The following is a 23,389-nucleotide window of genomic DNA, read 5'->3' on the forward strand; positions in this document are numbered from 1 at the left end:
TCTTGCCTGGAGATTTCCATGGACAGAGGAGCTTGGCAGGCTATAGTTCATGGGGTCGCAGTCAGACACAACTGAGTGAGTAACACTGGCCTCTACTCACTAGATGCCATTGGGACCTTCTCCAATTGGGACAACCAAAAAACGTTTTCAGACTTTGCTAAATGTTTGCCAGGACACAAAATTTTCTCTAGCTGAGAACCACTGCAGTAAAGGAGTCTGAGAGAATACTCCTCTGCAGAGGTGCAGGGAGCTGTGAATAAATGACTGGCACACACCATGCTCTTATTCCAACTTTTGATCATGACTTTCCCTCTCCATCTTCTTTCCTCCTCAACTCAGTGCCACCACCTTTAATCTACTTTCTTCAGGCTTCACAGCCTCACCTTATTGAGAATGAGTACCCCTCATTTTATTGAACTGTTTCTACACGTGTGTCCCTTAAGACTCTGAACATTTCAATTGTAGGAACTGTTTTCTCATCTGTGCACCTCTGGTATGTGCACTTCCCAGGTGGTACACTGGTAAAGAGTCAGCCTGCCAACGCAGAAGACGCAGGTTTGATTCCTGGATCAGGAAGACCTATCTCCTGGAAAAGGAAATGGCAACCCACTCCAGTATTCTTGCCAGGAAAATCTGTGGACAGAGGACCCTGTCGGGTTATGGTCCATGGGGTCACAAAAGAGTTGGACATGACTAAGCAACTAAACAACAACCTCTCGTATCCAGTATGTTGTAAACAGTACACTTGCTGGAGGTTTAACAAAATAATAAAAGTTGATCATACATTTTCAATGTAAGCATTTGTTCCCTGCTGCAGAGACAGCACCTGAAATAGTGTTTACTCCTATAGTAAATGCTCTCTAAATATTTGCAGACTATTTGTCAAACATGTCAGATCAGAGTATAACTATTATTTCATTAGGTGGATATTAGGTAATATTTTCAGGTTTATATTACCTTGACTTATATTTTCTCTGAATATTGGAAAAAGATTACATTTTTATACTCATAATTAATTAGTTTTTTCATTACCATATCCCTCCTTGAACTTACTCAGAAACCAGAATATGTATCATGGAGAACAGCTCAGAGAAAGAAGCAGCAGAACAGTCAGAAGCTTAGTGAATTACTTAGCTTGGTTCAGAACTGTAAAACCCATGAAACTTTAAAAATTATTGATTCTACCTACCCATTTCATTTACTCAATCACTCATTCAACATACATTCATTGAGTCTCCAACACATGTTCCGTGCTAGAGAGGCTGCACGGGGGGTACCTCACAGTTCTTTGGGAAAACAACACACACTACAGCACGTGCCTAGTCAGAGATGCCCCAGGGTGTCAAGGGAGCCTGGAGCAGCAGCACCTGCCACAGCCTGTGGTCAGCAAGAAAGGCTTTCCAGGGGAAGGATGTGAGGTCAGACTTGAAGCACACTTGGAGTGGGCAAGAGAGGGAGAGCATACTCCAAGAAGAGAAAACACTGCAGGTGAAAATCCAGAGTCAGGCAACAATATGATGGACCGTTGGGAGGACATGGAAAACTGAGAGGCCAGAGCTGGAGCAAGGAAGGCAGGCCTAAGCTAATGCAGATCAGAGCTGCTGCACAAGGCAGGGAAACCACACTCCCCGGAGCAAGCCATTCTAATCTTCTGGATAGAAGGAACTACTGGAAAAATCTCCTTTACATGAAGGCAACACCCATTTCCCTACAAAACAAAGCTGTTGGGGTAAGGTCTGAATCATCACTTCTCAAAGTGTGGGGCATGGGCCTCCTGTCTGAGAGCCAACTGGAGGATTAGGGAACCCTCGCATTTAGCAACACAAGGGGTATCTTCTTAACATCACCACTCCAGGGACCTATGCCTTCATATGAAGAAAGGTGGTGAGGGCTGACAGCCATTTCAGTTCAGTTCAGTTCAGTTTAGTCATTCAGTTGTGTCCGACTCTTTGTGACCCCATGGACTGCGGCACACCTGGCCTCCCTGTCCATCACCAACTCCCAGAGCCTACCCAAATGCATGTCCATTGAGTTGGTGATGTCATCCAACCATCTCATCCTCTGTCCTCCCCTTCTCCTACTGCCTTCAATCTTTCCCAGCATCAGGGTGTTTTCCAGTGAGTCAGTTCTTCGAATCAGGTGACCAAAATATTGGGAGTTTCAGCTTCAACATAAGTCCTTCCAATGAATATTCAGGACTGATTTCATTTAGGGTGGACTGGTTGGATCTCCTTGCAGTCCAAGGGACTCTCAAGAGTCTTCTCCAACACCACAGTTCAAAAGCATCAATTCTTCGGTGCTCGGCTTTCTCTATAGTCCAACTCTCACATCCGTACCTGACTACTGGAAAAACCATAGCCTTGACTAGACGGACCTTTGTTGGCAAAGTAATGTCTTTACCTGACTACTGGAAAAACCATAGCCTTGACTAGACGGACCTTTGTTGGCAAAGTAATGTCTTTGCTTTTTAATATGCTGTCTAGGTTGGTCATAACTTTTCTTCCAAGGAGTAAGCATCTTTTAATTTCATGGCTGCAATCACCATCTGCAGTGATTTTGGAGCCCCCCCAAAATAAAGTGTCACTGTTTCCACTGTTTCCCCATCTATTTGCCATGAACTGATGGGACCAGATGCCATGATCTTAGTTTTCTGAATGTTGAGTTTTAAGCCAACTTTTTCACTCTCCTCTTTCACTTTCATCAAGAGGCCCTTTAGTTCTTCTTCACTTTCTGCCATAAGGGTGGTGTCATATGCATATCTGAGGTTATTGATATTTCTCCCGGCAATCTTGATTCTAGCTTGTGCTTCATCCAGTACAGCATTTCTCATGATGTACCCTGCATATAAGTTAAATAAGTAGGGTGGCAATATAAAGCCTTGACATACTCCTTTCCTGATTTGGAACCTGTCTGTTGTTCCATGTCCAGTTCTAACTGTCGCTTCTTGACCTGCATACATATTTCTCAGGAGGCAGGTCAGGTGGTCTGGTATTCCTATCTCTTTCAGAATTTTCCACAGTTTATTGTGATCCACACAGTTTTTCTGGAACTCTCTTGCTTTTTTGATGATCCAGCGGATGTTGGCTATTTGATCTCTGGTTCCTCTGCCTTTTCTAAATCCAGCTTGAACGTCTGGAAGCTCATCGTTTATGTACTGTTGAATTCTGGCTTGGCGAATTTTGAGCATTACTTTGCTAGCGTGTGGGATGAGTGCAATTGTGTGGTAGTTTGAACATTCTTTGGCATTGCCTTTCTTTGGGATTGGAATGAAAACTGACCTTTTCCAGTCCTGCAGCCACTGCTGAGTTTTCCAAATTTGCTGGCGTATTGAGTGCAGCACTTTCACAGCATCATCTTTTAGCATTTGATATAGCTCAACTGAGATTCCATCACCTCCACTAGCTTTGTTTGTAGAGATGCTTCCTAAGGCCCACTTGACTTCACATTCCAGGATGTCTGGTTTTAGGTGAGTGATCACACCATCATGGTTATCTTGATCATGATCTTTTTTGTATAGTTCTTCTGTGTATTCTTGCCACCTCTTCTTAATATCTTCTGCTTCTGTTAGGTCCATACCATTTCTGTCCTTTATTGTGCCCATCTTTGCATGAAATTTCCCTTGGTATCTCTAATTTTCTTGAAGAGATCTCTAGTCTTTCCCATTCCATTGTTTTCCTCTGTTTCTTTGCATTGATCACTGAGGAAGGCTTTCTTATCTCCCCTTGCTATTCTTTGGAACTCTGCATTCAAATGGGTATATCTTTCCTTTTCTCCTTTGCCTTTCGCTTCTCTTCTTTTCTCAGCTATTTGTAAGGCCTGCTCACACAACTATTTTGCCTTTTGGTCTTGATCACTGCTTCCTGTACAATGTCATGAACCTCCATCCACAGTACTTCAGGCACTCTATCAGATCTAATACCTTGTATCTATTTGTCACTTCCACTGTATAAAGGGATTTGATTTAGGTCATACCTGAATGGTCTGGTAGTTTTCCCTATTTTCTTCAATTTAAGATAGCCAGGGTAAACATTATTACTTCCAAAGGCAAGAAGGAAAACAGAATCTGATCCCATGCCAGTATGGAGTACCCAAGGATGCTCAATACAGACCTGAACAGGTTTTGGCCCTGGTGAGGAAGAGGATTAACTGAGGCTAGCAGTGGGTGGAATGAGGAAGAATCAAGTGGTGAGGGGGCTCTCAGGCACGGGGGGCAGGAAGCTAGCCTGAGTATTAAAACAAGAAAGGTGCTGCCATCTAAACCCACCTTGAACGTCTCAGGAAACATACTAGCTATGCAGAGCCAACAACTGCTTCCTACGCTTCTGTCTTTTGTCTCATCTCACAACCTCGACATCCCTCCCAGGGCTGAGGCTATCTGGTACCTGTTAGAACTGGAAATCAGCCTCCCCACCCCCACCCAGCTCTGGGTCCTTCAACTCTGCTCAACAGGAAGCAGTGGCCCTAAACCTTCCCAAAGGTCACATCATCTCCTCTTTCTTGCTTTCTTACTTTCAATAATAGTTAATAACCACCTATTGTATGCAAGGTTACTATGAGAAATATAAAGGGAAATGTTAAATGAAGAAGAGAGCCTCTCCTCTGCCTTCTCCAACCATCAAAAGAGAAAAAAAAAGACTGAGGGGAGGGAATGGGTAAGAAGGGGCATTCCTTACAGGGTGTGGGAAGACTGAAAATCTCAGATCTATAAGTTCCTGGAAGAATCATTTATCCCAGCATTCCACTTTGGACCATTGTCTGGTCTCAGAAAACCATTAGCATCACCATTAGCCTTTCTGCCATGGAATTATTTTTGGGCTGGCTTACTCTAGCTCCTTGCCAAACAGGAACATTCACAAATCTACACAAGAATTTGGGATAGGGAATTTTAATATACTCCTTCTAAATGTCCACTCACTGATGGCCCAAAAGGATGCTCTACTGCTACTGCTGCTGCTAAGTCACTTCAGTCGTGTCCAACTCGATGCAACCCCAGAGACGGCAGCCCCGTCTCTGGGATTCTCCAGGCAAGAACACTGGAGTGGGTTGCCATTTCCTTCTCCAATGCATGAAAGTGAAAGTGAAAGTGAAGACGCTCAGTCGTGTCCAACTCCTAGAGACCCCATGGACTGCAGCCTACCAGGCTCCTCCATCCATGGGATTTGTCAGGCAAGAGTACTGGAGTGGGGTGCCATTGCCTTCTCCTCTTTACCTCCCCTCCCACCATGGAATATGCATGGTTCACCATAGTACCTATTTGGTTTCATTCAACCACTAAGCAACGTTTGTTGAGCATCTATTAAGTGCCAGGCCCTGTGCCCGCCTCAAAAAGATGGTGAACAAGGCAGCCATGTTTTATGTCCTAAGGAAGCCTGGTTTAGAGAGGACAACTGTCATTACAAGTCTGATGACTACAAAAGAGCACACTGAGGATAATGACTAGTGACAACCTCCCCAGAAAATAGGACCAAATACAATGCCTGTCCATCCAGGAGTCTCAAAAGCAGGAGACTTGGAAGTCCCCTTTGAAGGGTTCTTCAATCTTCCCCTTATTGACAGTACTCTCAGCAAATTCCCTGTCCCCACACATGCAACTGTCAAAGAAGGGGTCCTATTCTCACTATCATCTCATCTCCTCCTAATTTTGGTAGCTACACCTAATTTTGGTAGCTACACCTAAATTTGGTAGCTACACCTTTGGGTTCCAAAGCCTCATGACCCTCTGGGTAAGGACTGGAGTGGGGCCTGCACTCCACTGAAGTTCTAGTGGAGGTTGGGCAAAACCTTGGGAAAAACTTCCCCAAAGGGCTATATATCCCAGCCAAGTCCCTTGACTGTTTATGTTCATATACTTACTCTCTGGCAGCACTCAGAACATTATGCCCCAATAATTTATTTTGAAGAACTCACATTCTATTTTATTTTCACGTTTTGTTTATAACCAAATCATGATAAAGATAAAGCATGTTCTAGCATTAGAAGGTCTATTTACAACATCACCACATTTTCTCAGCCTACTTCAAAAAAGCCAATGCCTGTCATGAAATTAAATAAATCTGGGTGTTCCCCAAGTTGTAATTTTCCATTTTGCATGTGCCAGGCAAAGAGAATACTGCCTTCTTCGGTCACCAGAATAAAAGCAGCAAACTTGCAATGTCAAATCCAAAAGCTTATTAAAAATCTTTTAGAAAAAATTAATTCTCTTGTAGCTGGGCAATAAACTTGAAAATACATTAATGCTCTGGCTGTCTTGAAAGTATAGATAATGACCTTAAATATGAAGAAGCACATCATTTCATGGGTGCAAGATGATGAGTTTATAAAATATAAATGCTCTGACAGTAAAAAAACACACTGCTATATTCAATTATATCATCTGCTCAAAATACAATTGCTTCTATGTTTGGTAAATAGATTAAATCCAGGTCACATTCCTGTGTTCAACTGGGTTTCTAGTCACTCCCTTTTCTCTAAATACTTGAGTTCTTTGTTTCTGCATGTTCTTAAGTGTCATCATTTATTGCTATAGGCGTGATGGCTATACTTAACTAATAATGACAGTGGTTGTCATTAGATTTTAACTCAGTAACACGAGTCTGACATATCATTTGAAGTATGTCTTCAATTTAAATTTGATTAAAATTACAAACATCCCATCTATTGTGCCAATCAAAATGTTGTCACCCTTTCCCTGAACTTTTCTATGAACTTTCTTGAAATAAGTTGTGGCAGCTTAAAGTTAAGGCTAGCCTTGGGTCATAAACATATTTTAAAACACGACTTTCAGAATAGAGCAGAGCAAGGCCACTTGGGGCTCCTTTCATAAAAGGACTTGATTTTGACTTACACCTCAGAAAAATTCTCAAGGCAAATAGTAGAATATAGTGAGAGTTCAAAGACTCTAACTCAGATTTCTATATCATGCTGTAACACAAGTGCTTGCTTGTGATTGTAACTTGGTTGTAAATATTTTAAGATCCTGGACCTAGCAAGCACCTGTAGTAGTAAAATCAGGTACTTGTGCCAGTCTATATGATAAGCTAGTGGAAATGAGTTGAACAAGAGATGGAGCAAAAGAGGGAAAACAGACAAAGAACAGATGGAAAACAATGTTTTAGACACCTATTATGTACAGCAGACTTTTACACACATTATTGTATTTACTCCTTATAATTACCCTGTGAGATGTTTATTATTGACTCAGTTTATATACAATAGATGAGGAAACTGGGGGTTAGAGAGGTTAAGCCACTTGCCCAGGTTCACAGAGTAGTTTGCTTCCCTGGTAGTGATGGTAAAACAGAGCCAAATGATTGTGCTGTTGCTATTTCCCTACACCCAGGCAACTATTCTGGGGAGGTAAGAGTGGACACGAGGTTCTAATAACTAGCCTTGGGATCTTAACAGCACTTGGAGTCCTAGTTATACTTACGAAATGCTATTCTCAGTGTTCTATTTAGATGAGGGATTTATAGACATTTAATTTCCAAATAACTTTGCTTTCTAGAAAAATAAGACAATATCCAATACTCCTTTAAGATATTTTTACCTCGATATACAAGTAAGGACACTGAAGTGCAGATCAGTCTGCCCAAGATCATATAAGAGGGACTAGAATCTTGCAAGATCATCTGATTTCAAGTCTAGTGCTCTTCCCACTAAATGATAATGCATTTCTTATGTCTCTCCTAACAGATGTCTCAAAGCTTCAAAAACAAATGCTTTGGAAGGCAAAATCCTGAAAGAGTACCTATAGGATATACAAATGAATTCTCAGGTAAAGTAGCAAGCAGGGTAGATAGACAACCGCCTAGATGATTTGATTTCAAGGTTACTGGAAATGCTTGGCTCAGTTTTTAAACTCCCTCCTTTTGTTTCCATGACATTATTTGTTTTTATGATACCACCCTTCTTATTTTCTTTATAACACTTCACACCGTCACTGAATAACTTACTTAGTTCTGTATATGTTTATGTCTGTTGCTTCTTCTACCTTATTAGAACCTAAGCTCCATGAGACCTGTCTTGTTCACACCATATCCTGACATATTGTAGGGACTCAATAAATACTTCTTGAGGAAATGATTGAATGAATGAATGGTCTCTCTTTAACTACTCCTCTGCCTCCTTAAACAGAACCATAATTTTTTTAATTACTTCTCACACACTGTCTGAACTCCCATCAGGCAGGTATTCTCTCTGTCCACTTTTACCGATGCAGCAAACAGCTCCAGGTGATAGACAGTATTTATAACTCTTCTGAGTTAATATCCTCATGAGAATGAAAGTGTATCAAATTTATTTGCAGACAAAAAAGGCTGTACTCAAAACCCTTAATGTCAGATGTGATTCCATAGTAGAAACTTTAGAATTAAAAAAATGTTAATACATTGTATATATCAAATTCAAACATTAATTATTCTTCATCAAAACAGTTGATTATTTATACCAAATAAGGTTGTGCTATCAAATGAGTTATGAAAAAATTGTTTGGTCATCTGCAATTCTGTATTTTAGAATGGCATATAAGAGACTGGATTTGTAGCATTAACTCAGGGGTTGTACAGAGAAAGCATAATATACTTAAAGCACATGGTGAGTGTATGGCTTGCAGGAAGTATTCAAATTATCAGGACAGTTACAGGTCCTCAGGCATCTTCATTAAACAAGTATAACTTCTGTGTGAATATATGCAATATATACAATTCAACAACTCATGATATGTCAATAATTCAGGTGTTTCTCAATGATTTGAGATTTTGACAGTATGAGATGCTACCGTACGCTTGCTCTAAATTTTTCTATTGGCTAAGAATTTTTTTTGCGGGGTGGGGAGGTGCATCTCTTGCAATGATCTTCAGACCCACATCTAATTACCTAGTAAGGGCACTGTACACATTTAATTATAGGTTTAAAATATTTGGAATAGGGAAAAAACATAACATACCTGCCTATAGTTTTATCCTCCCTTGCAGAAACAGATAAAAGAATAATGCGCTATCTCAGAAGAAAGTTCTTTTTCTCTACATACTATCATGTTCCTGCTTTTGGTATATGCAGCCAAGTGAGAGAGAAGATGGACTAACAATCTTGCTTAATGTACATACTATTCAAAGTGATAATAGAGAATTTGGGAACACCCACCCTAAGTCCTGCTGCAGCTGCCCAAGTTAAGTAGTGGTCACCCTGTGGGTGAGCATCACAGAGCCCAATATTAGCTTTAGGAGAACTAATGCAGCCACTGGTGTAGACGGTAGCACTGTCTTGAGATCCAGCAGCAAGAAAAGCAAGGTATGATGTGGGTAGTAAGTCACTTCTTGAAACTTGTGCTTTTAACACAACCATTTAAAAAGCAACAAACTCAGGAGACATATAATGGAACAGAATATAATGCATGAATCCAGGTTCATTAAACTAATGCATTTTTTGAGAAACAAAATATGACAGAACATTTCATTATTGATGCACATATGAGAAAAAGTGTTATGCTGCTATTTAGAATGTGTCTTGTATGTCGTGGAATTGAAATATTTCCAAATCATCAATAATTAAAATGATGAGAATCCATCATTTCACTGACATTTATTTCTACATGAAAAGATGGCCTATTTTAAATGTGCTCACACATATTCTTGTCAATCACAAGCTGTCACAGCAAATTATCTCATTTTGTAGATCACATGGCAGTTAGCAGAAATCTCTAGGTTTAAATTTAGATCTTAGGTGTAGTATCAAGAATACTCTTCATGGATTTTTTTCTGTGACTATATCTTCACAATACAGCATATAAAAGATGTAAAATTCTGTTCATAATACTCAGTTTCATTTCTGGTTAACAAAACTCAGGACTGAAATGAATCACTGTAAATGAAAACTCTGAAAGCCAAAGAATAAAATAGTATATATAGAAAAGAATGGAAATACAGAAGTAAAAAAAAATTTTAACAACCTCAAAACTCTATACAGTGAAACTTGGACCTAATGACTTAGGTCCAAACTGTTTTTCCCCTCGTCTTCTTTAAGACCTTTAAGCAACTGTGGGGCATGAATCATTTTATATGCTAGGTTTGCATTGCCTACAGCTCCTAGCAGTTCTAAAGGAGCTGAACTCTTTAAATTCCATGAATCTGATGCAAGAATTTTCATTGTGCTATCATGAAGCAGAACATTCAGGAAACTGTGAATAAAACCTAAAATGTATGTTCATGAAACTGAAAACTTTAAAAATGTCCTTTGAAACAATTCATTAACTGTATCTTCATACTTTTAGAGGAATCATTAATAAATTTCAGAATCTTCAAATAGCAGATTACAAGACCTAATAAGACAGTTGATCTTCATCAATAATCTTCATAAAAATTCTTTCTGCTTTTCCCCCCACACAATCAATCTTTCTGTTTATGCATTCAACTTCAAATGTAAGAATTATTCTAATATTGCATTTCAACAGGGAATGTTTCATGTCAGTCTTGACCCTGGCTTGACCTCTGTATGAAAGCTTTGTGTTTGGAGGTATGTGATGAATAGCTCTCTGGCTTTCTATTAAATCCAGTGCCACTGGTTGTCAACAGTGATGCTCAAAAGGGGTGGTAAAGTATTTAAAAAATCAGAGATGTTCTGCAGGTCTCTTTCTACCTTAGTAAATCTGGAAATAGTTCTAAGGCAATTTTCACTATCTATACTACTTTCCCAAAGAATAAGAATACAATGAAGTATGGAAATACAATTGCCAAAATATACATAGGTTTATTTGGCTTTCCTGTGCCAGAAATAGAGTAAATTTTCATTTGAAGGATCAATGGATTTGGTTTAATTTTTTTTTCTTTAAAATTAGAGATGAAGGAATAATGACAACAAAGAAATCAGATTATAAGTCCCCTTTTTTATTATCTGATCTGGCCTAGGACTGGCACATAGTAGACTTTGAATCAATGTTTGCTGAATGAATGAAAAACAGTATATTAAAATAATGACCATTTACTGACTCTAATGCTTGTTTGTTCATTGTACATAAAACATTCATGCTCATCTGCAAAGATGCAACAGTAACACCAAATTCTGCCAGGTGTTTCCCCTTATTTACCTTTAGAAAGTAGAATTTTCCAACTTCTGAGAATGCCTCCTTACTCTAAATTTATCTACCACTTTCAAAGCTATTCATACATGTTTTATTTTTATGGTAAACTCATGACAAGTTGGCATATTATTGATAATCTATAACATTCATGCAAGAGAGCTCATTTTAACCTGATTTGAAAAAGTACACGTGAATATGTAGGTGAGAATATGTAGGTGATATATATATATATATATATGTGTGTGTGTGTGAAATTTCCCCCACCCCTCTCAAGTTATATACACATATATGATAAATTACATATATATATAATAAATTATTTGTGTTTATGTTCTTGTTCTGAAAGAAACCAATATCAGGCTTTAGGCTTATAGGCTTATCTGTGAGCTTAACTTACATGGATGGCTTTTTTCCCATTATACTTAAGTCTTTTTAGTGGACATGTGATATGCTAGTCTGTGTCCAAGCTCACCTACAATTTCTTTTCTCAAAAGACAAGGCACATCTGCCACCTGCTCTACTCCGTGTCCCAGCAACAACTGTCGAGCAGCATAAAGATTGATTATCAGTCAAAAACCATTGCACAACACCAGATTTTGGTAGGTTAAGCTTGCTGATCCAGCAAGAGATGGTGTGAAATTTTCAGGAGTGTGTGCCAACATTTTGGTGCTAAAAGAACAGCAGTGCATGTCACAGTGAAACACAGCCAAAGATGTGCAGACAAAGCAGAGAAGTTTTTTTGTTCTAGACTTGGCTTGAAAAGGATAAAAGAGAAAACAAAAAGGAGGAGGAAATCAGTTTGTACATTTAAAAATCATCCACCAGGCTTTGTCATGTGTATAACATGTCATTTTAGGCATTCATGTCCAGATCTTTTAAGAAGCTTAGCTATAAATAATTTTTATATATCTCTTCTAAAATACCAGAATCATAAGAAAGGCAAGTATTTCTTATTAATAAAAATAACCAAGAATCTTAAGGAAGTATTCATTACATATATATCCGAATATAAAAATCACAGAAACATTTACCCACAAAGATTCATGCTTCTATACAAAGATGATTCATGAATACAAAATAAAGGCAGCCATATTTTAAAGTAAAAACAAAATTTGAAAAATATCTGGGTCTACACTACTGCATAGCTTATTTTTACTGAGTATTGTAGCAACAAGTTTCTTTATAAGGACCAAATTACCTTGAACTTTTTATTGAATTCAAGAAATTATTTCTTGATGATCAAGTATTCTTAAAGAGATAGAAATTCTAGTATCATTTTATATAATAACATTAATAGAGGAAGAATTTTCATCACTTCCTCTGTAATGAACTCCAGAATTACTTTTCTTCTATTTATGCAATGACTGCCTAGACTTGCCTTTGGTTCACTGGCTTTATAGCAATTGCAGAAAAAAAATACTTCTAATAAGGTAGAAAAAGCAGAGGGGAATACAGCAGTTAGATACACTGAATTTGTATGGCAAAGTTCTTATGTCATTTAAATGTGATTAGCATACATAGCACTTGATAACAGGCCCTGGGTATGACATACTTGGATAGTGGCATTTTTATTTCTCTCTTAAAACATATTCTTTCTCACTAAAGAAAGAATTTTTTTTTTTAGAAAATCTCCACATTTCTAAAATGTTAGAAACAATGGACTTTCTTTTTCTACAAAGAGACCTTTGCTACAAAAGTATGTCTATACATATCACATTATAAATATATAATTTATATTATTATAAAACATGTATATGTTACATACATACATAAAGTATATAAAACACGCTATGGCATTATAAGAATTTTGTTAGGAAAATCATACATATATAAGAATTATGTTCATTACTGGTCACATTTTCCAAATTATGTTTATACCATCTGAAAAAAGATCAAGAGTATAAATGAATAAATGATACTTGAAACTTTGAGCTATTTTCTGAGAGAATAAGTCTAACGAATTATGTCTGTTGAGTGTCACAGAAACTAAACAGTAAATTCAATAATCTCTGATTTAATTTATTATATTTTCACCATTTAACCTCCTGCAGGCTCCCTAATGTCTATTCAGATCTATATTAAATTAAGCACCAATGCTAATGAAGGGCAATAAACGTGGCTGTCAGTGGATTTTTCTTTCATTAAGCACATTATCCTCTTACTGAGCTGTAAATGCGTAAACATTAGTTTTGTTAAACCATGCAAAAAAGACAGGATGAAAATCATTTTTTAATTGCGCCCCTTAAGCAATTTACTGTGTGTAGAAATACAAGTTTTTTTTTCATTTTTACCTTTAATTTTTTTGAATGGATCTAAAAAGGACTCTCCTGTTGAAACATAAACGTCTGCTTCACAGGGTATGTCTTCAGGTTCGAGGGCTTCAGTGCCGTCTGCCAAGAACACTCGTCGTGCAGCCGTGTTCAGATTCAGCTTTTCTGTGCACTCCTCCAGCAACTAATAGAAAACAAGAGGTAAGGGAAAGCCACTGAGGACAAGGAAAGTAACACATTTCCACTAAGCAAAAAGGTGCAGTGATCAAAACAGAAACTCACTGAGCCACTTGCCAAGTAACTCAGAAACTCCACCAATATGGTTATTTTGTAGCAGTTGAAAATATACAAATAGGTTAATCGCAACACTGAGAATAGTTGATTCTCAAATTCTAGTCCTTGAATGTTCCATCATTCTAATAAGGTTATAAGATATAGTCATTGTACTTGTTTAATTAGATATACTACTTATATATTGATAAAAAATGAATGGAATGCCTGTGAAATCTATGTATATACATATAAGCTACCTAGAGATTCAGATAGCTACAAAGAAAATTTTAAACAATAAATGCCATCTTTCTCACTTTCTATATATAAAAAGAATAAGGGAAGAGATAAAGCACTGAAAACTTTTAGATATTAGTTACCAAGGTAATGGTTGGTACAGTAACTTTGGCAAAGACAGTTCTAGATCCATTTTTATAAGCTGTTACTCTAATCAGTCTGGGTTGAAGTTTGTGTCTTTGAGACAGTCTGTGCCAGTTCTGGTCCCACTTAAATTTTGAAGAGAACTCTGCAACTCTAAAGAAAAAAAACACACAATTGGTGCATGTTAATTAGTAAAAAATTTTTATGTAAATATTATCCTGGATATTTTCAACACATATAAGCACTAATGACTGTTCTTAAGTATTCCTCAAAAAAATTTTTTTAATAGAATAAGATTGTCTATATATACTTAAATATTTTTAAAAATTTAATACATGATAAATTTGCCAAAACTGTTCATGTAAAACATGTATCTCAGAATAAATCATTTTATTTATAAAACATCACAACATTCACTTTAAAAAATTATATATCCCATATTCTAATAGAAAGCAGAAAATAGCAATATGGTCTTAACATCATGAAATAGAAAACAGCTAAGAATTTCCCTTAACTTTTCATGTTTATTAAAGTTATTTGATTTCTTTTTAAAAGATTTGAAATTCAAATACATCATACCAAAGTTTTTATTCTGAAGTTACTTTCATTGCTTTCATTTCAAATTGCTTGGGGGCAGTAAGAGAAGGTTTCTAAGTTTGCTTTCAGTCAAAACTAGTTTCAATCCTTATTTTTTTCTCAGCAAAAGTACATGGTAAATGACTAACATGTTCTACTTTTACCTGAGTTCTCTAACTTTTCCTGTTAATTCTTAATGCCACATTTGCATAGTAAACATTTTAAAGTAAAAACGTGAGGCAAATTAAAAGCACAGTATATCCACCTATTTGAATATATGAAAATAATGTGAATATGAATATCTTAGTTTGATTTTTATTTTTATCAACATTTTCTTCTATCCATAAACTTGTAGGTTAACAGATTATAAGAATCTTGATGTGAAAATGTATACACAAAATGCTGTTATAACAAGTTCATTTCAATTTGATTTTATTTCAAATACTGTTTAAATATCAAAAGTATGCATTTCTATTTTTAAGCAAATATCTGGTAAGCCAAGATATTCATGGTCTTAGCCTGATTCAGCTTCAACTATTCCTTTCAGAGTTAATATTATCCAGGCTCACGTATATCTCATTTTTTTCCACAAATATAATTAGCAACATTCTACTCAGGTGCTTTCAAAGAAAAAAGGAAACAAAAGCAGAAACAAAACCCCTAGAGATGTGTTACATTTTAATGTTTGAAATAGTCAACTGAATCATTATAAATTCTGCTCAAAGGAAAAGGTTTCAACAGTCAGGTAAAAAGAACAGAGAACCACTTTGATTACCTCAGTTGACCCACTGGAGCACTGACAGGTCTGTTTCTCTTGGATACTGATATAAAACAAGAATTGTTTTTACTGTTTGATTTGTAGCTATCTGGGTTTGATATTTCATCATGGCTATGATCTGATGCTGTTTGATGTGTGGAGCAATCTTGAAGTCCTGACCCTTCTGATACTGCCGCTGAATGCAAAAGTCTGTTGGGGCCAAACTGAGGCTGCAAATACTCTTCAGTAGTTTTAATAACTGCTTTTGCCTGGGATGACATAAACTCCCTGAAAGAAACAATGCGAGAAAGAATACAGTGAACTGATGTGTAACCACTTGTTAACAACTAACACATAATAACTAGTTGTGTGCTATGTGCCAGACAAAACACTACACGCTTAGCCAGTATTTTGCTTAACCTTTACTATATCCCTGGGAACTGAGTGACATTTTTATCCCACTTTACAGATTAAAAAAGTTGTGTCTCAGAGAGGCTAATTAACTTGGCCATGCTCACATAATCTGTAGTTGTAGCTCACATAATCTAGGAAAGAACTTGAACTTGAGATGTCCTAAAATAAAATACACATTCATAAACATTAAACTTATTTAAACTAAAGAAGAAAAAGTATGTAATGCTTGAATCAGTGTTGAGTAACATTTTAAAACTCTTACATTCATTCATTAAACACTAGTACTCTGCTAAATATTAAGAAATTATAAAAATTAAAGAGATGTGGCTCCTACTCTCAAGAGAACTTGCAAACTATCCCCTAATAAAGAGAGAATATACGTTAAATAAACTGCTTAGAACTCTAGATGTATATTAACTTTAAATGCAGAAAGAATTCCTTGAAGGCAAACTTTTGTGGGTTGGTGGCTCGTACTCTCAAAAGAACTTGCAAACTATCCCCTAATAAAGAGAGAATATATGTTAAATAAACTGCTTAGAACTCTGGGTGTATATTAACTTTAAGTGCAGAAAGAATTCCTTGAAGGCAAACTTTAGTGGGTTGGAGTAAAGTTGCAGTAAAGCACCATCTGGGAAGCCCCTCTTATTGCCTAACCTATCTCTATCCTCCTCCTCCTCATTCCTCATGACTTCTGCTAATATCCTCTACATGTCTCATTCCTATACCACACAACTTTCTGCAGACTCTGTATGATACATTCAATTCCCTCAAAAGTTTAATTTCATCACTACCCCTGTTGGGTAGAACTCTCAAGCTGGGCAACTTCATAAGCTACTGGAAAACCTGTGGATGAGAAAGGACTCATCAGTGGCCCTGGAACAAGGACAGCAGGATAATAAGGTACACAGGAGATTAGAGTAAGATGGGTATCAGGTGCCTCCCAAAAGTGGAAAACATAACTAGCAGGGACTTACATGGCCTGTACTGAGTGAGAGGAGCAAGGACACTATCAAGTTGATTGATTGAAAAAGTACTCACTAAAATGTATCACACAATTTAAATTACTAGAGTAATGAGAGGCTAGAGTCCATGGGACCGCAAAGAGTTGGATACGACTGAGTGACCGAGCACATATTATCCTCCAGACAATGCAAGAACCTTAGAACGTATCACATCCATTTACTGCTGCTTCTTCAAGCTGGTCATCAATAATTTTTAATTCCATTTTTCATGGATAGGTGCATCTATCTTTCACGGCTCCTGGTTTATGTAGGGAACTTAACTTCAAAATTCTGCCTGCATGAGTTTGAGGCTTTGCATCCTGTGCTATGATTCTTATGAATTATTACATAATTTTTTATTATAATTTCTATGAAGATCTACATCTTGTTATTTCTCTTAAGATACAAGTTTTGATAAGATCTATACTTGTTAGCTATCTTTTATAAAATTTGATAAATTGTATCACAGTTTTCTTGGACTTTTTTTCCCAACTAGAAAATTCCCACTAGGAATTCCATGTGGATTTTTAAACTAGTTGTTTTATGAAATGAAAAAATAACCTTTAACCAAAAAAAAAGAAAAAATAACATTTATCAAAAAAAAAAAAAAAACACAAAACCTCATTTTTGTCTTAATTTACTGTAGAGGCTTCCTACCACATTCTAGAACATAGGCTCATTTTATAACCAGATCTTCTTTTTGAACTTTCTATGTCAGGATTATTATCTTGTCCTAAGTCTATGATATGTCTCTACTGTGAATCTTTCATTATATCTGTAGGTAATTCATATATACACATATTTCAAGAAGCTTTTTCTTCAATAAGACTTCTATGCCACCTCCCTGAATAAAAATGTACTTTCTTCCTATACATGTGCCCTGGTAGGTTTGATAGCTGGGATCACTAAATCTCATTTATCCTTTCCTATCATCTAAAATGCTAGACTTCAATTTCTGTCAAGTATTCCAATTCATCACTGTATTATTTACTCTTTCATCAGTGGTAAAAATAATTTTTACCTCTGATACAGAGCATTTTTTCCAGTCTGAATTCTAAAATCTACTATATTAGATTGACACAAGAATATCAATCATACTACTTAAGAATATACCTTCTTAAGAACTACCTCTGTATCTATCTTTATACCTATCTGTCTATATTAGTTTTCTACTCCTATGCAACAAATGGCTTAAAACAACACCTATATATCATAGCACAGCTTCGTTCCATGCGTCAGAAGTCTGGGCAAAGCTTAGCAGGAACCTGTGCTCAGGATCTCATAGGCTGAAATGAAGGTGTCAGCTGGGGCTGCAGTCTTATCTGATGCTCAGGATCTTCTTCCAAACTCATTCAGGTTTTGCCAGAATTCAGTTCCTTACAGTTAAAAAAACTCATAGTTACTGTCATCTTCTTTGAAGCCAGAGGAATTCATCTTTCTTTTCTGTCTCTGATCTCTAAACTCTCATTTAAGAGTAGATCTGATTAAGTTAGGCCCACCCAGGATAATCTCCCATTTGATTAACTCAAAGACAACTGATTATATACCCTAACTACATCTGAAAAAATCTTTGCCATATAATGTAACATATTCATAGGAGTGACATTCTGTCATAGTCGCAATCCTACCCACACCCAAGAGGAGAGAATTACACCAGGCATATTTACCAGTGGGTGGGAATCTTGGGGACCCATATTAAATTTCTGTGTAACACACTAGCTATACAATTATGCAGTTTTGATTACTCAATTTTTATACCAAATTTAGATCCAGATATTTTCTTTTCCAGAAGATGAAAATGCAACTATTTAAGATTAAATTTTGTCATCATTAAAAACTGAGATTATTTAAAAGAAAGTACCACTGATTCTGATGGCAAATCCAAAGAGGAATTTAAGAAAGTGCTTTGAGAAGTGGCATTATCATTAGAATAAATTACTACTTCCTAAAGTAGTAAATGGGGGGAGGTATTCATTTGGATGAGAATATCCTGGTATTTTATTTTATGTACGTGTGCGCTCAGTCACGACTGACTCTGCGATCCATGGACTGTAGCCTGACAGGCTCCTCTGTCCATGGGATTTTCCAGGCAAAAATACTGGAGTGGGTTGGCATACCCTCCTCCAGGGGATCTTCCTGACCCAGGATGGAACCCTCCTCTCTTGCGTCTCCTGCATTAGCAGGCAGATTCTTTACCACTGAGCCACCAGGGAATCCCAATATCCTGGTATGTTTCCATTAACAACATCGACTACACCATTTCTGAGTTAGTTTAACGTCAGTTATTGGAAAAAGATTATTTCTTTTAGCAATTTGAATAATTGTTTAGAAATTTAGTCGTAAAAAACAAATGTGGTTTTATAGGTCTGCATGTGTGCTTAGTCACTCGGTCATGTTCCTCTCTTTGTGATCCATGGACTGTAGCCTGCCACACTCCTCAGTCCACGATATTTTCCAGGCAAGAATACTGGAGTGGATTGTCATTTCATACTCCAGACGATCCTGCTGACCCAGGGATTGAACCCAAGTGTCCCACAGCTCCTTCATTGGCAGGCAGATTCTTAACCAATGAGCTACCTGGGAAGCCTTTGTAAGTCTATATGTATGCAAACTATGTAAATATTTAAGAATGCTATGTTTGCTTATAGTAAGATTAGTAAAAACATGTCAAAATTTAACAGTATGGATAAAAACTATTGGTTAAAAACTTTAGGTTATTGAATCTTTTAAACAATTTCTACATATGATATAATAGATATGATAAATCACAGAACTACAAAGCTGGTAGGCACATTAATAGATTAACTAAGCTTTCATTCTTTTCTGAAACAGTATAATACTATACATAAAGGTTTTCTATTACAGTCAAAAAGATCATTAGGGATGGATCTTAAACACTGTGGAATTGACAACCCTCTTAATGTCTCAGTGAAATTTGCTCAGTTGTGTCCAACTCTTTGTGACCCCATGGACTATACAGTCCACAGAATACTCGAGTGGGTAGCCTTTCCCTTCTCCAGGGGATCTTCCTAACCAGGGATTGAACGCAGGTCTCCCACATTGCAGGCTGATTCTTTACCAACTAAACCACAAATATTTAATTATGCTTTACTCTCTGTGGTTTCCATTAAATCTAATTTACAACTTTTGTTTCACAAAGCAACAACTAAGTAAAGATGTGAGGTCTAAAAGTACAACAAAATATGCCCAGGGAGGAGTCTAGAAAAAGCAGATAAATAGACCAGATAATACTTAATGGCAGGATTCTAGTTTTGGCAAGAGCAATCTTCCTTCTCATTTCCTCTATTTTAATAGCATCAGTAACTCTTAGCGGTTTTTTTAATAGTAACTTGAAGAAAACTTCTACTAACATCATGCTTGCTGCTGTTGTTGTTTAGTTGCTAAGTCGTGTCTGACTCTTTTGCGACCTGCCTAGCTCCTCTGTCCATGGGATTTCCCAGATAAGAATACTAGAGTAGGTTTCCATTTCTTCTCCAGGGGATCTTCCTAACCCAGGGATCTAACCCATGTCTCCTGCTTGGCAGGCGGATTCCTTACCATCTGAGCCATCGGGGAAGCCCACTGCTCCCCTGTAATATCCTTACAATATCCCTCAGCTATGACTGCAGCACACTGTCTTCCATAGTTCTTACATGTATGCCTTTTTGCCAGTGCTATTCACTCAGCTGATCTATATTCGGTATTGTATATCCTTCAATTAGTATTTTTAAAAATACTTATTTATTTATCTGGCTGCACTGGGTCTTGGTTGCAGCACATGGGATCTTTGATGTTCACTGCAACATGCGGTATCTTTAGTGGTAGCATGTGAACTCTTAGTTGCAGTACATGCGATCTAGTTCTCTGACCCGGAATCAAACTCAGGCCCCCTGAATTGGGAACATGGAGTCTTAGCCACTGGACCACCAGGGAAGTCTCTCAATCAGTAAGTATTTAATAAATATTAATTGAACTCAGTGTTTACATTTTCTAAAACCCCTTCCATAATAACAATAATTGTCTAGTGGAAAAGAGAAATGTCATACACATAGTCATGCATATAAATTTACAATAACTGTGATTAGTACTGTGAAGGAAAAGTCTTGGTTATTAACATGAAGAAGTTTAGGGGTTAGGATATAGAGAAAAATCTCAACAAATCTGTACAAGCTGATAGGACATATGTGAGGGATTAACCCCAATAGATCCTAGTCATTCCTTATTTCAAATCATTCTGCCAGGTCCTGTACAAGAATTGATATACTTTTTGCATACTGATATCTTTACTTTGTGATTTATTACGTGATTTCAGATGATTTCATATCCCATTCTGCAAGGGTAAGAACCTTGTTTTATCTCTTTACTGCCACTGGAACTCAACTAATGATTGATATGCAAGAATTATTCTTTGATAATTATGACATCATGAAAAAATGTATCACCAAAATTCCATTGATAAGAAACATATACAATTTAAAAAGTAAAATATAATTAAGCCAAAAGTCAAAACTATGTCATGTAACACTGATTATCCAAGGGTCCTTTCTCCATTTTTCCTTTGATGAAAAGCCTCAGTTATGTTTGAATAGTCACCCTCTTTGTATGTCCATGGAAGGCATCCCCTGATAGCTGCAGTGAGTAAATATTCAATGGTCTGACACCAGTGATGCTAATTCCATTTCCCTTGCATGATGGGTTACTTAAGCAGCCTGTGATCCAATTTTGGCCAATGAGAAATGAGAAGAAGCGTTCTGGAGAAAGGTTTTTGCACTAATAAAAAAGAGATATAAATAATCAAATACCTATCCTCTTTAGTCAGAAATTGTCTAGTGAGCATCTAGTGAGCATATGATGAGCCTTCCCAGTAAGAGGATTCAAACCCAAGGATCTAGCCAATATTATGAGGATGGTGCAGGGAAAGATATAAAGGGTCAAGTTCTTTGATACTCCTGCTGCAGCACTGAACAAACCCTAGAACTGGCCCTCTTTCTGAAGTTCCTGTTACATGACATAGTGACTGTCCAGTTTTAAAGTCACTTTCTGCTGAATTTCCCATTACTCTGCTAATAGTAGCCTAACGTATACAATGAACTTTCTAATCACATTTGCTTCACTGTTAGCTTTATTCAAAATCTTTACTGATTTTGAATGTTTTATGATAGGCTAAAATATAAACTAATATGGTATTTTCTTTAAAATGTGACTTTTATTTTATCAAGAACACTTCACCAGAAATTTCAGCATAAGCATAAAATGACATGGAGGTTTTCCCCTGATTTTGAAACACAAAGCATCCTTGGTGAGTTTAGATTTCTATGGCAGAAATCTGCATGTGGCTAATAATTCTATTCATAAGCAGGAAGTGTGGCTACTTTGACAGATCATGGCTCAATAACAACCATGCAGGTCTAAGTTATCACACAGTTTGGATGTGAATTCAACAGCAGGATAATGACAGTTGCCAAGGATTTGTGCTTGCTGTCGCTTCATACCAGTGTTGCCTGTCAAAATGTCTCTTTTTCTCATACAGAAGCCATAGAATTTTTATGGATAGCAATTACTTGCAATGTACAATGAAGTACATCAAATCTAACAACCACTCTTTAGCCCCTCATTATTTGGTAGTCTCTTTGTTAAATGTAGTCAACCATTTTCATCTAAATTATTTATTTATACTGTATATTTGACAAGCATATATTTCTCGCTTTATATTCTTATGGCATTTAAACCTTCCTGAAGAGTTACGGGGTTTTTTCCCTTAATATTGTCATTTGTAAAACTTATCTTTATCCTATTATCATTTTAACCGTAATTAAACTCTCTAATTAGAATAAATACAAATAAGAAAATGTAAACATAAAGGAAAATGACCTTAAGTATATTAACAAGAAATCACCAACTTAAATACTGGATGCAACAGATAAAATAACCCCACATATGTTTGGTGCATGGAAACTTGTACAAAATGTGGAGTACACAAAGCACAAAGATTTCATTACTTGTCATTCTACCTTTCCCCCAGTTGAAGAAACAAATAACCTCTAAAGACATAAACACCTTTCTACAATTACTAGGTAAAATGTAATTTAAACATCATGGAAAGTGAATAATAGAAGTGGCAATAATAAATGTGAATAATTTCCACCAAATTTTATTTTGAATACCAGAAGAAAATATAATTCTAGTTTGACCTAGAAATATTGGTAAAGATACCTTGATTGCAGTGCAATTTTCAATTATTTTATAGCACAGTAAGCCCAATTTTTACTTGTAGCTCAATTACTGAATAATAACTAATGTATTATGTTCAAATTACACGTATATCCTAAAGGAGATATTAAACGTTTGTTAAATTGAACTTTCTTGCTTTCGTAGAAGGAAATGTAAAAAAGAAAAACAATTTATACAATTTGTAAAGGACTCATCTGAGTACAGGATCAGGGCATAAATTATCCCACTCAAAGGAAACAATGAATATTAGTTCTGCTTGTGCAAAAGTACAAAGGAATAAAAATAAAGTACATCTTAAATCTAAAATTGGGGGAGATTATAGAAATATAAGGATTTTCCAGAGGAAATGCAACTTTTTAAAAAGAAATGATATAGTCTTTTAACATTTTTTAAAGTATAGCTCAGTCAGTAAAGA

The 23,389-nt window shown here is 36.5% G+C and overlaps 1 protein-coding gene across 6 annotated transcripts in view; it reads right to left on the minus strand.

The window, feature by feature from the left end:
* The window catches only part of DCDC1 (doublecortin domain containing 1), a 472,274-nt gene that overhangs the window by 417,844 nt on the left and 31,041 nt on the right, over positions 1 to 23,389 (minus strand). For all 6 annotated transcript variants that reach the window (XM_086340929.1, XM_086340926.1, XM_086340925.1 and 3 more), the window contains 3 exons: positions 15,347 to 15,616; positions 13,995 to 14,148; positions 13,366 to 13,528 (listed from right to left, as the gene is read on the minus strand). In XM_086340929.1, coding sequence (XP_086197055.1) covers positions 13,366 to 13,528; positions 13,995 to 14,148; positions 15,347 to 15,616 — 587 coding nt within the window. The remainder of the gene's footprint in view (positions 1 to 13,365; positions 13,529 to 13,994; positions 14,149 to 15,346; positions 15,617 to 23,389) is intronic.

Source organism: Bos grunniens, chromosome 15 (assembly GCF_055505025.1).
Source record: "Bos grunniens cultivar Pamir isolate PY7600 chromosome 15, Bosgru_T2T1.0, whole genome shotgun sequence".
Taxonomy (NCBI): domain Eukaryota; kingdom Metazoa; phylum Chordata; class Mammalia; order Artiodactyla; family Bovidae; genus Bos; species Bos grunniens.